Below are 15,131 nucleotides of genomic sequence, written 5' to 3' on the forward strand. Positions count from 1 at the left end.
GAGGAGTGCGTGTGAGAGCTGGAGCAAGAACCAAGGAGCTGAGAGTGAGAGGGTGTGCTGGGGATGACTAAGGAGATACAAGCATTATCGACACCAGGAGAAGGTCCTGTGGTGGGGATAAAGAAGGTGTTCGGAGGAGGCCTTGGGGAAGTAGCCCAGGGAGGTGTAGCTGTTCACACAGCTGTTACAAGAGGCAGTATAGACAGCTGCAAATCCATAGGGCCCGGAGTAGAGGGCGGGCCGGGTTCCCCTCAAACTCCCAACTCCTGATCAGACACAGGAGGAGTTTGATCCAGACTGTGGGGAGATCACTGAGGTGAGCAAATCTGCCAGTAAGCGCAGGACCCACACAGGTAGAGGGGAACTTTGTCACAATACCTAACTCCTTACATGTCATCTGTAAATACATGTTGCAATGCGTTATGAGGGCCAGTGTGACCCAGGCTTTCAGCAGAGACTTTACATGGCACTCTTTGGTGAATTAGTATGTAGATACCAGACCAGAGTATCTTTGCTATGGTGTCTCTTCTACGAGGTCCCTGGGTCACAGAGTGTCTTGGGAATAATATGAATCAAGTTCCTTTTCAGTGCTAAAGAAAGCAGCTCTTTTTCATTCTTTGCCATACTCTTGTGAAAGATCTGCAGTGAAAGTGTAATGGGTGCACAGCTCCCTCGGGAACACAGGCTAGGACAAAATGGACAGTTGTTTTCCACGATTCAGTGTTCATTCCAGTCTGATTTGTTTGGTTACCTCTTATGTTTACAAAGCACAACAGCATAGGTCATTTAAGCTGTATGGCTTATGGATACCTCACTAGTGGGCTACTTATGTAGAATGGAATTAGAGTGTCACAAGGCAGCCTTTCTGCCTCTCTGCAGAAATGGATTACAGTGGATGAGAAGCTGGTAATGAGTCAACAGTGTGCCTTGTTGCCAAGAAGACTAACAGCATTTGGGCTGTATAAGTAGGTATTGCCAGCAGATCAAGGGACGTGCTCATTCCCTCTGTTTGGCACTGGTGAGGCCTCATCTGTAGTACTGTGTCCAGTTTTGGGCCCCATATTACAAGAAGGATGTGGAAAAATTGGAAAGAGTCCAGCGGAGGGCAACAAAAATGATTAGGGGACTGGAGCATATGGCTTATGAGGAGAGGCTGAGGGAACTGGATTGTTTAGTCTGCAGAAGAAAAGAATGAGGGGGATTTGATAGCTGCTTTCAACTGTCTGAAAGGGGGGTTCCAAAGAGGATGGATCTAGACAGTTCTCAGTGGTAGCAGATGACAGACAAGGAGTAATGGTCTCAAATTGCAGTGGGGGAGGTTTAGGTTGGCTATTAAGAAAAACTTATCATTGAGGAGTGGGTGAAGCACTGGAATGGGTTACCTAGGGAGGTGGTAGAATCTCCTTCCTTAGAGGTTTTTAAGGTCAGGCTTGACAAAGCCCTGGCTGGGATGGTTTAATTAGGATTGGTCCTGTTTTGAAGGGGGTTAGACTAGCTGACCTCCTGAGGTCCCTTCCACCTTGTTATTCTATGATTCTATGGGGGAAAGAATGATGTGACTATTTATTCACTTTATTTGCTGTGTTTAATAAAGCTGGTCATTAAAATCTTAACCAATCTAGACGGGATGCATCTCTACACTTGCCACCACTTCTCTCCTGCTGATTGTTCAGAGGCAGCTGGAGCTGTCAATCAGGGTGAGCCTAGGGGGCCTGCCCACTAGTATTTTGCCAGAAATGTCTGCCTTTGCTCCATTCAGACCTCTCCACCACTTCAGCAGTGAAACACTTTGTTCTTTTGTTCTATTCTGTTGCTCTGCGTTTCCTCTCCTGCTACTCCCCCAGTTACTGCTATCTCCTCCTCCACACCTGGGGAAGCTCAGTGAGTGGGCAGCTCCAGATTGCAGTAGGGCAGGGGACCACTCAGGTCCCAGGTACAGGGGATCTCTTTTCCCCTCAGCTTCAGGCCCATCCTGTGTCTTCAGCTCACAGGTACCACAGGCTGTTGGAATTTGATGAGGAGGACTCTGCAGAACAGCTTCCTCAAAGCAGTGCTCAGCAGGCAGCAGCAGCAGCAGCTGCTGAAGAGAACAGGAGGCCTGGCACTGAGCCGAAATGCATTCATTCCGAAACTGATCCCAACAGCAGCTCAGTTGATGCAAAGTAAGATCACCAGCAGTAAAACCAGGCTTATCCACCTGCCAACAACCATACGCGATTAAGGAGGGCAGATGAGTAATGGTAGTAGAGGACATCAGAGGTGCTCCTCTTCTATCCTGTGCCCCATGACCTCTACCTCCTCAGAAGTACTGTTTTGAATATGGCTGTAACACACGTAAGCAGTCCTCATCCCTATGCTTCGGGGAACCCGGCTCAAAAGTGTGGTTTGAGCCAGGTTTAAAAAAGTAAAAGAAGACTTAAAAGAGGCATATCATATGAGCAGTGAAAGAGCTCACTTGCTTGTGTGGATCTTCCTTCAGAAGCGATCCCGAGCATTCAAACGATTCATTAAATCTAAGGAGGGAAACAAAAAACAAAGAAATTCCTCATCTCTTCTTTTCCTGGACTTCCACGCTTTCTTGGGAAGACCTTTCCCTCAGAGAAGAGGGATTCCTTGAGTCTCATTCAGAGAAATATAGAGCAAGATCCAGGGCACATTTCTGCCCAACCCTGGATAACAGCGTACTTCAGAACAAGGGCAAAACAGATAGATAGCAACCCACCAAAGCCATCCACACAGAAATTCCAAAGGAAACTAGAAGCATCAGCTTTACAGTGCAAATGGCCAGGATTCCTTTGGTTGTCCACCATATTGAAGGAAACGGTTATTGCCAGCAGTGCCGTTTTCTAAGAGACCAAGTGGACAGAAAGGTTGAAACGACACTCTTGAGAAACTGTACATTCTCTGTAGGCTCACTGGAGCTGTCCATATAAGCCACTTAGTTCACCCAAGTGTCTGTAGCATGGTGCAAGAGGTTGGATGGGTGGCAGTCTTCAAAGGATAAAGGAACTTAAGCCATTTCAAAAATTTCTATCAGCCTGAAATTGCCGGTTGCCCAAGTGACTAGTGCCAACACACACACAAAGCTCCAGTCAGGGAAAGCCAATTACTAGATAAAGTATCTAGTATTTTTCACCACTTTTTCAGAGAGAATGATTATTTAGAGAGATCTTCAGAAAGGTGATGGCAGAGAATTCTGAGAAAAGACTCTTGTTATCAGTTTTCTTTGCATTTGAAGAATCCTTCTTGGCAGAAGGTTGGAGGGGCCTCTGATTAAACAGATGGAGTAAGACAATGCCCTAAAGACATTAGTTGCATAAAAAAATAGGATTATTTCTGTTCAAGTCTGTATGTGGGCACACTAGACTAGGAACAGAAATGGCTAAAGTCAATTTAGGTGTCGACTTTAGCTAATTGAGTTTACTCCAGAGACAAGACTGTCCATACCTACACTTGCACCGAAATAGCTAAACCATTTTTAACTGAGACCTTTTCATTTCCGTGAAGGTTTGTGTTCAGACCAGGACTTTGTCAAGACTTGGATAAGAAATCCAGAAATATATCACTGAAATCAGCAAAATTATTTTGGATTTTCAACAGTGTAACTGAGGACTGAATCTGGTCTGTATAGTTTTAGGCAGCACTTTATTCTATTTATTTTATTCTGCTTTCAAGAAATGTACACTTTTAAATGTGTAGCTCTCTGTTCTGGGTTGTCTCATAAACATGGAATTCCATGGGTTTTATGTATATTTACATACTGTAGCCAACAGATGTTAGCAAGAAAATAAATGACTTATTTTCAGCTTGCACTTGCATACAATAAATTACCCACTATTAATAAGAGAGGAAGACCATATGTCCACACAGTACTACTAAGAACTTTTCACCAAATTACTTATATCAAGCTCAAGTAATCCATGGGAATGACAATCTTGCTATAAAGTTAATAGAGAGTTTCCAGTTTATGTGACTGTCTGTATGTTTCCTTTTCGTTTATCCCCTCCACAAAGCACAGTCATTGCCCTCATGTTTCCTTTGCTGATTCTATAATGGCAGTTGGCTAAAGAGTGTTGCCCATTCTTTTAGATATCTAGAAACACAAGGAGAAACACAAGGAGCAGAATTTCAGTTCTATCAACAAAAACAAAGGGCAAAATAATATTTACTAAACTAGTAATGCAGAAAATATCGAGGAGAAAACATTAATTTGTATTGGCTTCATTTCTATTTTTTTTCTGTCTTAAAGACATTGGTTTACTAGTCATAAATAAAAAAATATTGAAAGCCCAGTTAGCAGATTAGAAAATAAACAATGGAAGAGAATAAGGAATGTACACAAGCCATTGTCATACCAGAAGATGTGGACACTTGGAGAGGGAAGTTGTGAATATTAAGGACTTCAAAGACCCCATTTAAAGCCTTAAATTTCTTGTACTTGTTAGGTCATGGTAAGCCAAACTGGCTGAGAATAAAATTTATTAGGTGACAGGTTTTGAGGAGATCTTCCAGTACATAAAACTGAAGTTAGCCACTCTGTAAAAAAGAAATATAAATCACAAAAATGTGCCACCACTAAATACCTTTCTTTGCAATAAATAAATAAATAAATAAATAAATAAATAAAATAAAAAAGTGCCAATGTGCATTGTGGGCTATATTTTGTGGCACTATCTTGAAGTTTGCATCACTGGATTTTAATCAGTGACCCATCCAGTGAAGCACAGTGGAACCAAAAGATCTGCACGACAGACTAGCATATTAATATGTATTCTGTACTCCACAAGACAATCTGGCATTCAGTTGGGAGCTGAAAAGAGTAAATATACTGTCCCCTGAGAGAAACTGAGAGGAAGCAAGGTTTCTTAGTGAGCCGAATCCCTGATCTAGAATATCACTGACCAAAAGGTTCCCATCACTCAACAGAACATGGCATGGTCTGGCCCAATAAATGTAAACAACTGTTTGTGATATTCCATTAGCAGGTATCATGGTCTATGTCGTCCATGTTTATCTATTTATTTCTCTATAAAGCGTGTACTTTGTGATGTGATTTAGCTAACTTGGCACTATATAGTTGGAGTAAGAATTGAAAAGATGATACTTTAATCAATCCTGCCCCTCCACTCCCCAATCACAAGATGCGTCACACAGCCCTACCAAGCACCATACCACCCTCAAAAGAAAAAAACAAATTACTTTCACAGAGAGATTAGCAAGCTCAGTTCTTCTTATGACATTATTAATTTTGCATTAGGTCATAGAATAGGAATTAGGAGCAGCAGGATATAACAGAGAAGCTGGATGTCTGAAATTAATGTTCTAATTATTGCTGAATGTACTGTTGTTGATTTTTCATGTCTGGGCTTTTTTTAATGGATAAATTGCTATTCACTTGGTGCATGCTATATTCAGCAGGTTATAACAAAGGACTTGAAATAGTTAAGGGCCAAACCATTCAGTCATTCCTCAGGAAAATTCCATAAGTAGCCAGATGCAGCTAGATTGAGCCTTTACTTCTACCCCTGTGTAAGGGAGAGTGCACAGCGGCATCAATCAGGCCTGGCCCACAGAAGGAATTGGAACACATGAGAGTCACAGCTGCTCCATGAAAGAGTTAATTTGCCACTGCGGCTGTCCCAGGTGAAAATTACTTCTCCCAGTTTCTCTCCTCCTCCCCTCCCTATGCTGGGTCAGCTCTTCACTCCCACCCCTCTAATTCAAGATGCTATCAGCTTTTCTACTAACTTATCACAGAGGTACAGGGGCTCAAGAAGTCTACTTGCACCTGGTCCAAGCCCAGTAACCCAAGAGGCCATGCAGGTAGCTGGGGGGATATTACTACTCTTATTTCCCCTTTATATCTCTTCACAACCACATAAGGCTGGTCCGGCATCTGGCTGTTAGCGAACAGGAATCATGTCAGGCCCTTTGGCTTAAAGTGGCAGTCACTAGTTATGAATCAGAATGACAGAATGGTGAAGAGTAGAATGGATCAAAGCTAAGGATAAGAATGGGCTGTTTCTTCTTGCCCTGTTTAAGGGGCCGCACATTGTCGTGTCACCCCAGGCACCACAGAGGCAGGGAACCATACCTCAGGTAAACACAAGTCCTTCCCTGTTCCCTCCTTCAGTCAAGGGGCTAGTGATTTGCTACTGATCCATACTAGTCACACATTGCTAGCCTCCTTCCCCCACCCCATGAAGCACAGCTATTCTGATTAGCATGCTGAGGGTGGTGGGGGAGAGAACCAAAGCTCCACTCACTCCCCACCAATTTGCTAGGAATGGGGGAACTGTAGGTGCACAACATCCACTTACTTGTGAAGACCTGATGTCCAGTGAGCTGTGTAGGAGTGCAAAGAGTGCTTGAAGGAGTGGAAATTAGGGTATAATCCCTGCTTATGCTGTTATGCACCCACACAGGTTATCGGACAGCTTAGACTAAATTTGCTTCCAAACAGCTCGTACCCTGGAGGTTTAGGTTGTGTTCGTCTGCTAGAGTTTGTTTGTAAAGAAAAGGTGTCATAGTATGTCGTGTTATGTGATCCACTGTATCTCCATATATTGTAACCATAGATATGAATCCACCAGGAGTTCTTTTGTTCACACTCACTAGAAGGTTTTTAGATCCCTAGAAGAGATAAAAAGAACAAGGAGTGTTTGTGGCACTTTAGAGACTAACAAATTTATTTAGGCATAAGCTTTTTCAATAGCAACTCCCTGCAATCTGAAAGCACCCTATGAAGCTCTATACGAAATTCCCATTGTTCTAGTACTGCAAACTATTTCATAACAAACTAAAATGTTGAAGTGTAGTGACTTCTGGCTTTAATACATATTGTTTAAGATAACGTGTCCTAACACAACCAGGATCTCAAATTTGCTTGACTTTCCAAAACAGTAAATGGTTGTTGCAAATATTTTGTAAGCCAAAATAACATGTTAAAAATTCCGTTATTTTGTATATAAATCATGCCTGCATGTAATTTTGTATGTATGGACCCATGTTTTTATGTGGACATCATTTCTCAGTCATTGTTTGTTTTTCTGGAGAAATATTTCCATTGCTAATGGTCTTTTTTAATCCTGAGAGCCACAGGTGAATGTATGGGCATTATACGGTCATGCCCAGGCACACGCTCATGACCAATCTCACAGAAGGAGGGGAAGAGGTGAAAGGAGCAGTTGCATACTGTGCGTGAGAGAGATCTGGAACTCGCTCACTCTTATAGGAACGTGTCTTGGTGCTGGGGAGGCTCTGAGCAAACAGTAAGGGGAGATGGGCCCGCCTCTGTGATGAGGGCCTGAAGGGACATCAATTTTGGAGGAGGGGAAAGCAGAGTGTTGCCACTATTTCTCACTGTGTGAAAACTCATCCTGCCATTGGGCCAGAAAAATGGCTCTTGTACAGTTTGTGGGTCACTTACTTCCCTCAAGGACAATCTCCTGCTCTGAGCTGACCTGCAGTTAAAAATCCTTGGTGCATTAACTGAGCGACATATCTGACCCCAGGCTGAAAATGAAAACTGCCCTCCAGTCTCAGTCTCCAGCTAATGTCACTTCTTTGATGCCTCCAGCTGTGCTCGGGAAGAGCGGATGCATCATGATCCATTTATGAGTTTTGTTCTGAGGCCGAGGTGAGCTGTAAGGGGAAATCGCCACACTATTATTACACAACTGTCTATAATACAAGCATTAGAGCCAGGCTGGCATAACTTCATTTCTCCTGGTCTTCAATGATGTTTATAAGGCAAGAGACCAGTTGTTATTTTCAGCCTCTGCTCAGACAAGATGGACAGGTGATGCTGCTGGGATTTTGAAATACAAGTCAGCAGCTTCTCCAGAAAGTTGTATATAATTCAATTTCACTGGACCAGACCAGATTGTGGCTGCTCTGAGTTGCCAGGCAGTATGATCTTTTTTTTCTAGTTTGGGATTACCTGAGATTAATGCATTGAACAGTCACTTTTTGTACCCCAAATGCAAAAGAAGTAATGAGAATCTATATGTTGTGGGAAGTTAATACACCAAATTATTGTAATCATTGCAAGATGAACATCCTTGTAGCAGATTGCCACTTGTAGTCTCTGCTTAATTTTTGCATGCATCAGTGCTTACTCTTTTCTGTAGCATAATACTTTTTTTTTACCATCAGCTTTACAATGCGTCTGACTTATCAGTGCCAGATTGTCAGCTGTCCATGTTCGTGATTTAATGAGCTAGTTAAAATGAGTCCTTGTGACTAAAAGATGAATGTAAGCCATCATCGTCTCTCATTTTCATTCACAGCTCCAATGGGAAATCAGTCACGTGGGCCCAGAATGAGAAGAGCAGCAGCAGGGGAGCACACCTCTGGCAAAGACTCTCAGTCCACATCAACAAAAAGGAGAACCCTAATCAAACCGCAGTGATCAAGCCCTTTTCGAAGAGCACAGACAGTAGCCGACATAGCAGCAGCAACACATTTCCAGAGACCAGTGCCAAAATGCTTTATGACGTCTCAGAAGCAGAGGAGCAATACCCAGCTCAATTTCAGCCACAGACCCCCTCACCTATCAGCACGGTGAGCCACAGGACTGCCTCCATTAGCCGAACAGATGATGATGTCCCCACATCCCAGACAGAACATGCCCAGCGGAGCAGTTCCTCCCAAGGCTCTCTGATGGAGCAAATCAGCAGTGTGGTCACACGCTTCACAGCCAACATCAGCGAGCTGAACTCTATGATGCTTTCAACAGCCACGCCGGGGGCAATGGTGGCCACTCCTCTCTGCTCTTCCTACCTGATCCCAAGAGAGATCCAGCTTCCTACAACAATGACCACTTTTGCAGAGATCCAGCCACTCCCTGCCATTGAAGTCAATGGTGCATCTCAATCTGCTAGGAAACCTTCATGTGGCAGCATCAAAGAGGGTACTTCGGAGGCACCAGCGGTGAAGCAAGATCTTGATGAGCTGGTGGCTTTAACTCCTCCCTCACCTTTTAGAGACTCCATTGATTCTGGGAGCGCATCTCCCAGCTCTCCAGTGTCAGAATCAGCTCTTTGTATTCCATCCTCCCCGAAGTATGACAAGCTTATCATAAGAGATTACTCTCAAAGTTCTTCTTCATTGTGAATGTAGGTCAAGACACATTGGAGCGCAACAGCTACAAGCACGTAGAGCGGGGACAGCCAAGCCTTCAAGGTCTCCAGTCTTTACACAGATAAAGTGATAGGCATTGGGTCATCATGTGAAGAATGGTGGGGGCAATAGAGAATTATTCGATAAATGGAAACATCGGATTAATTATGCTATTTTAAAGAAACAAAACTACGAGCAGATTTTTGTGGCCTTACAAAACATGGGCTTTTAAGAAACACTGCATATATTTTTGAGGGCTTATAAGGAGTTTGTTAAATCAGTTACATACCAAGTGCTTTGCTTTAGTACAACAATGAACTATGTGTATAATATATGAAAAAAATAGACTGTAAGCAGCTGTACAATGTTTTCTTTATTTACTCTGAATCCTTACCCAGCAGTGAACCTTGATCTATTATCAAGAATAGAAGACCAAACATTGAATGTACATTTTCTAACAGACTCAAAATCTGACATCAATGTCAGGATCTTTTTTTTCTACGAAGATCTCAAAAAGCAGTAACGTATGTTTAGTAACTGCCAAACTTTTGCTGAAGCGTATCATGCTGATGACACCCTACGTGTAGATAAAAATTAACTGTGGCTTTGCAATGTGTGACTGCAATATGGAGGGCTTTACAAGTGACTTCTCAAACTACAGATTTGTTTATGAAATTCTCTTCTATAAGTATTAAAAGTTCAATTTCTTAACATTGGATACACCTTCATTAGCAACAAAATGTGAGGATGATTTCCTGACTCTTTCACCACGTTGCCAGCCAATGATGGAGTAGCAAAAAATATTTTCTGGAGTACTGTTTTGTAATTCCCTTATCAGGACAAGTTGTTGAGGAGAATATTATGTTTCTAGCAGTATTATTGAGCTATAGCATAGCTGCATTCCCTAGTGAAATTAACACATTTTTATGGTCATTCTTATGGTAATATTGCCAGTTAAAATACTATACTTATTCAAGCTCCCATATCCTTTGCTTTTAAGGAACAGGTAAACACTCTGGTTTGTCTCAGTTATTATGAAGGTAGAATACTGAGAAAGCAGTCTGGATTATGATGAACGAATACTATCAATGGAAGGATTGTCATGATCATAATTCATTTACAAAAAAAACCCTGTGTCAAAGTCTGCTTAGAGGTGGTTTAGCTACTCTTCAATAAGCAACAATTTTAACTCTAGTTAGCTGCGAATGCATTGCAGCTATGAACTGTGACAAAAGAAGATTTTCAAAGCAATACAGAGTATAAATTCGAACAAGGGGGACCTAATGAGATACAAACTAACGGAGTCTTTCTTTGTTTCTTAGCATCTCATAGAAGAGGTGAGGGAATTATTGAATTTTTTTTTCCTGTATCAAAGGACAGTTTAGTACACTTCGTGCTGCCATAGCACTTTTTAAATACATGCGGGAAGAGATTTAAAGTTTGAATAGAAGCAAAATAATTTTTGATAGCTATGATAGCTTTGTTGAAACAATGAACACTATAATTTGCTTTCTCCCTTCCCTCTCCCAAGGACACAGCGATCCTCAGATGCCAAAATGTTGTGTTTTTTCTTATAAATAAGGATAGTATGAAGGGGCAGATGATTAACTGTAATTCAAAGTCAAGTTGATGCAGCCTTATACAGAAGATAGCCTTGTGGAAGGAAGCCTTGGAATAAGGCTGTTGTGTATTATTTTTTAAACTCCTGAACCTTATTTCCTTGCAGATCTGCAAATACTTTTCAATCAAAATGTAATTTTTTCAGGCATTTTTTTTTCATTCATGGAAAAAGGTATAACAACTATATGATTAAAAAGTGAAAGAACATTTGTTCATTTCAGCAAAGAGTATTACTATTCTACTTTTACATTAGCTCTATCACGATTTTATATCATGAATCCCAATACTCCATTCAATTAATTTTTTGTAACAAAATGATACCAGGTTAACATTATAAAATAACACCCTCAGCTAAACCTGATCCAGTACATTTTGCTCAAGGAAAAGTAATTCTTTATTTAACTAGCTGCCTGTGTCTTATGAGACATAGACCTTTTAACTTTTCTTGGTCCATCTGGAAAAATGAGCATTTGAAATCAGGAACACAATATACATTTCTACCTTGATATAATGCTGTCCTTGGGAGCCAAAAAATCTTACCGCATTATAGGTGAAACCGTGTTATATTGAACTTGCTTTGATCCACCAGAGTGCGCAGCCCTATGACCCTGGAGCACTGCTTTACCATGTAATATCCAAATTTGTGTTATATCAGGTGGAGTTATATCGAGGTAGCAATGTATATGTTCTAAGTAGGGACTCTAGACCTCTGTGAAACTCTGAAATATTGTACATGGAAGATTTGCAAGGTACTGTATATGTTTTCCTTTAACACAGAACTGCTTTGATTCATGGATAGTTTAGGTGGGTGGTTTATCTGCATTTCAAAGGGACAATATTATTGTATTATATATTAAGTCATTGCCAAATATCATTAACAGAGCCCCCCCCCCCATGCCCCTTAAACAACTGCCTCAGTTATATAGCCTGCCTTTCTCACGCTGGCATGTACTTACACAATTATCCCTCAATGGGATTGCTTGCATGAGTAAGTGATTACAGTGTAAGTAAGGATTGTACAAGTGGTCCCTTAAAATGTGTTGTTAATCAGTTTTCTTTAAGAAAAAAGGAGGAGTAAGAAGGGAAGGCTAGCAAATCATGATTCAATATAAATAATGCATTCACTGTTACACAGCTCCTAGGTCATAATTCTGAAGAATCTTTCAGTCTAATTGGCCATAGTTGCTGTTCAGAGTTTGTTAATCGTTTTTATATTGCCAAGAATGCATTCATCCCTAGGTTTAATGGTTGGGTAGCACTTCCATCTATTGGTTGATTATTAACATTATACTAGCCATCTTTTAAACACTCCTTGCTTTTGTCACTAAGGGTTCACTTTCCTTGTACTCCTGTTTGCTATAGAGGAAGTTCTGCATGCACAAGGAATGCAAGACTGGCCCTGTTGAGACCATACTTTTCTTCTTTGTTTGACTTCCAAGACTTTGATATCTAATCAGCAATGAAGAATAGCTCATTATTAGTGCTAGGCATGGGATGGTAGAACACATTTTCTTGGGCAGGCTGGTCCTTGGAAGATTTACATGAATTTTATAAGAGAGAGAAGAGGTTGTGGGAATAATGAGGAGCAACACAAAGGACTGAGGCATTGTAAGAGTATGGAACTGTAAGGTACCAAGCAAGAGTCTAGAGGATTTGGAGGAGGAAGGGAGAGAAATTGGGAGTTCTAATAATTATTTTCACCGCACCACTAGTATACTATATTCTTTACAGGGAGATGTGAAGACAAGGTCCCCACCTGGAAGACCTCACAGTCTGAATAAACAATGCGCAAGTAGATGATGGGTTACCTTCCAGTTCTGCTGCTGGAAAGGAAATTGTTTACACTGCAGGGGAAACACTAACATTATTGACAGTGAAGACACCCCAAAAAAACCACTGAAGTGCAGCCCTGGGAGGGTGCAGGCCTGACCCCTGTCTGGAAGGCATGCTATTGAAACAAAGTGAACAACTACAGCAGCCCAGCTACAACCATTTGTGTAAAGTGCTAGAAAAAATGAGGCAGAACTGTATTTGAAAATTTGCTGTTTATTGTATGACTTTGGAGATGTATCCCCTTCTATTTCTCATCTAAAAATATCTAAGATACTTTGTGATTGGCCTCCTACAGATACCTTAGACCAGAGGTTCCTAGATCATGGTCCATAGACCACTTGCTGATGGCTCTTGAAAACCTGGCAATTCACATGATGCTGGCTCCTTCTCCTGACTTTCTGCTGTGAAATTACATTAAAAGACAGCTAAAAATATGTTAAATACTTTCCTTAACTTACTTGGGCAGATACGCAATTGCTGTGGTTGCTACAGGAATGTTTGTGATCACAAATGAAGGGGAAGTTGTCTATGTGAGTGTGATTAGGAGGAGAGGTGATCCATGAGTCAATCTCTGGATTATCATGTGGTTCACACTAAAACTTTTGGGAACCTTTACCTAGAGAGCAAAAGAGACTAGATAGAGAACATAGGTGCAAATGTTGACTCTCGAGAGAAAATTATGCTCCAGCCCCTACCAGACAGAAGGAGAGAAAATAGGGGAAGATTTTATCACGAATGCCAGTTTCTGAGAGAAGTCAGATTACTGTGTTTGTGATGAGTAATTATGGCTATATTGTTATCTCAACAGGCACCAGTGGAAATCCACTGAGGTCAATGGAGTTACTCCAGGTTTATGTCAGTGTAAATGAGATCTGAGTCCAGCCATGACCAGTGAAGTCTAGACATTGACTCTTTACTCCAGCAGGGGATGGTAGGATCCATACAGCATAAATAGTTGATTAGATTAATTCTTAAGAGAACTCTTCTAGTTCAGTGGCTAGAACCTCCCCCATGGATTTGCTTTACCACATACCTAGCAGGTTTCCGTATAGACAAGTAAAATTGTGGTTGGAAATGTCAAAAGTTGTGAAGATAATTTATCCATAAGTAGGAAACAAGTCATGGCTTTACTGCAGTTTCCTGATTCCCAGCAAGAGAATTAAAATGTTCCCCCAAGAGTCATATGCTACACTCCCAGTATGTACAACACATATTGGACACTTTGACTGAGGTCACTTTTTTGCTACGGCTTATCAATACACCTAAGCTTTGAAATCTCTGTAGTTACCATTTACAATTTTATACTGTGACAAGAATAAATAAATAAATAAAGAATACAGATCAGTGAAACATGAGGGTAAGTCAGAAATTCATCTCCTTGATGAAATGGCATACATGGCTGGTTTTCTCTTGTCTGAGCAATGACAGTGTAAACTCTAAATAATAAACAGCTGAGTCACTCTGATCTGCCAAATGGGAATAAATATACTATGTATATTACATGTATTCTTAGAGTTCAATGGCAGCTGCTGGTGGTATTTGTAATTAGAACTCTATATAGAATATAGATGTTTTAGAGAAACGGTGCCAATTCTAAAAGATTTGTGTGGGCTACAAGTGCTTGTAATTATTATTATTATTTTTTTATTTGCTAATAACTTATTATGAAAATCTGGTTTTAAACATTCTGTGAGTGTTTGTCCCTTTCTTATGTTGCTGCTTATACTATTAAAATAATAGAGAATGTAAAATTATTTTGATGTGAACTGAAAAAGATTTTTCATAAAATTTAACATTTTTATCAGCTTTGGTTTTGCGGTCTACTTGTAGAAATGTAATTTATTTTAGCATTTAAAAATACATTTGCTTGTTTCTTGGTTGTCTACATTATGTTATAGTTGATGTTTATGTAAAGTCAGGTACTTTTTGAACAGTATTAAAAAAAATCCTGTGATATGACTTAAACTTTTGATTTTTTTAAATAAGATGTTATTCACATGTTTTTCTGTGGATCAAGTGAGCCAGTATGCTAATCGTTTGAGGGTCCTACACATGCCCACATTCTGCAAAGGGCTAACCCCTCTCCACCCCTCTAAACAAACACACACACATGCACACAAGCATGCATAATTCACAAGGATGGGTTGGTTTATCCCATTTATAATTAGCAATGTTGGCCCTGATCCATGGATTCATTTATAGATTTTTTAAGACCAGAACAGACCACTGTGACCATCTGGTCCAACTTTCTGCATAACACAAACCATAAAATTTCACCCAGTAATTCCTCCATTGAGCTGCATTGTGTGTTTAAGCTTGAGTATATCTTTTAGAAAGACATCCAGTCTTGATGTAGAGACTTCCAGTGATAGAGGATCTACCACAGCTCTTGGTAAGTTGTTCCAATAGTCAGTTACCCACATTGTTAAAAAAGTTGTGCCTTGTCTTATCTCTAGCCTGAATATATCTAGCTTCAGCTTCCAGCCGCTTGATCTTATTATGCCTTTGTCTTCCACACTCTATTCCAAAATTCCCCTCTCTGCTATACTAGTGCA

The 15,131-nt window shown here is 40.7% G+C and overlaps 1 protein-coding gene across 2 annotated transcripts in view; it reads left to right on the top strand.

Annotated features, from left to right (window-relative positions):
* Positions 1 to 14,490, top strand: part of GRM5 (glutamate metabotropic receptor 5) — a 219,698-nt gene extending 205,208 nt beyond the window's left edge. For both annotated transcript variants that reach the window (XM_032768731.2, XM_032768732.2), the window contains one exon: positions 8,292 to 14,490. In XM_032768731.2, the coding sequence (XP_032624622.2) occupies positions 8,292 to 9,117 (826 nt within the window). In that variant the 3' untranslated portion in view covers positions 9,118 to 14,490. The remainder of the gene's footprint in view (positions 1 to 8,291) is intronic.
* The last annotated feature ends 641 nt before the right edge of the window (positions 14,491 to 15,131 follow it).

Source organism: Chelonoidis abingdonii, chromosome 1 (genome assembly GCF_003597395.2).
Source record: "Chelonoidis abingdonii isolate Lonesome George chromosome 1, CheloAbing_2.0, whole genome shotgun sequence".
Lineage (NCBI taxonomy): Eukaryota > Metazoa > Chordata > Testudines > Testudinidae > Chelonoidis > Chelonoidis abingdonii.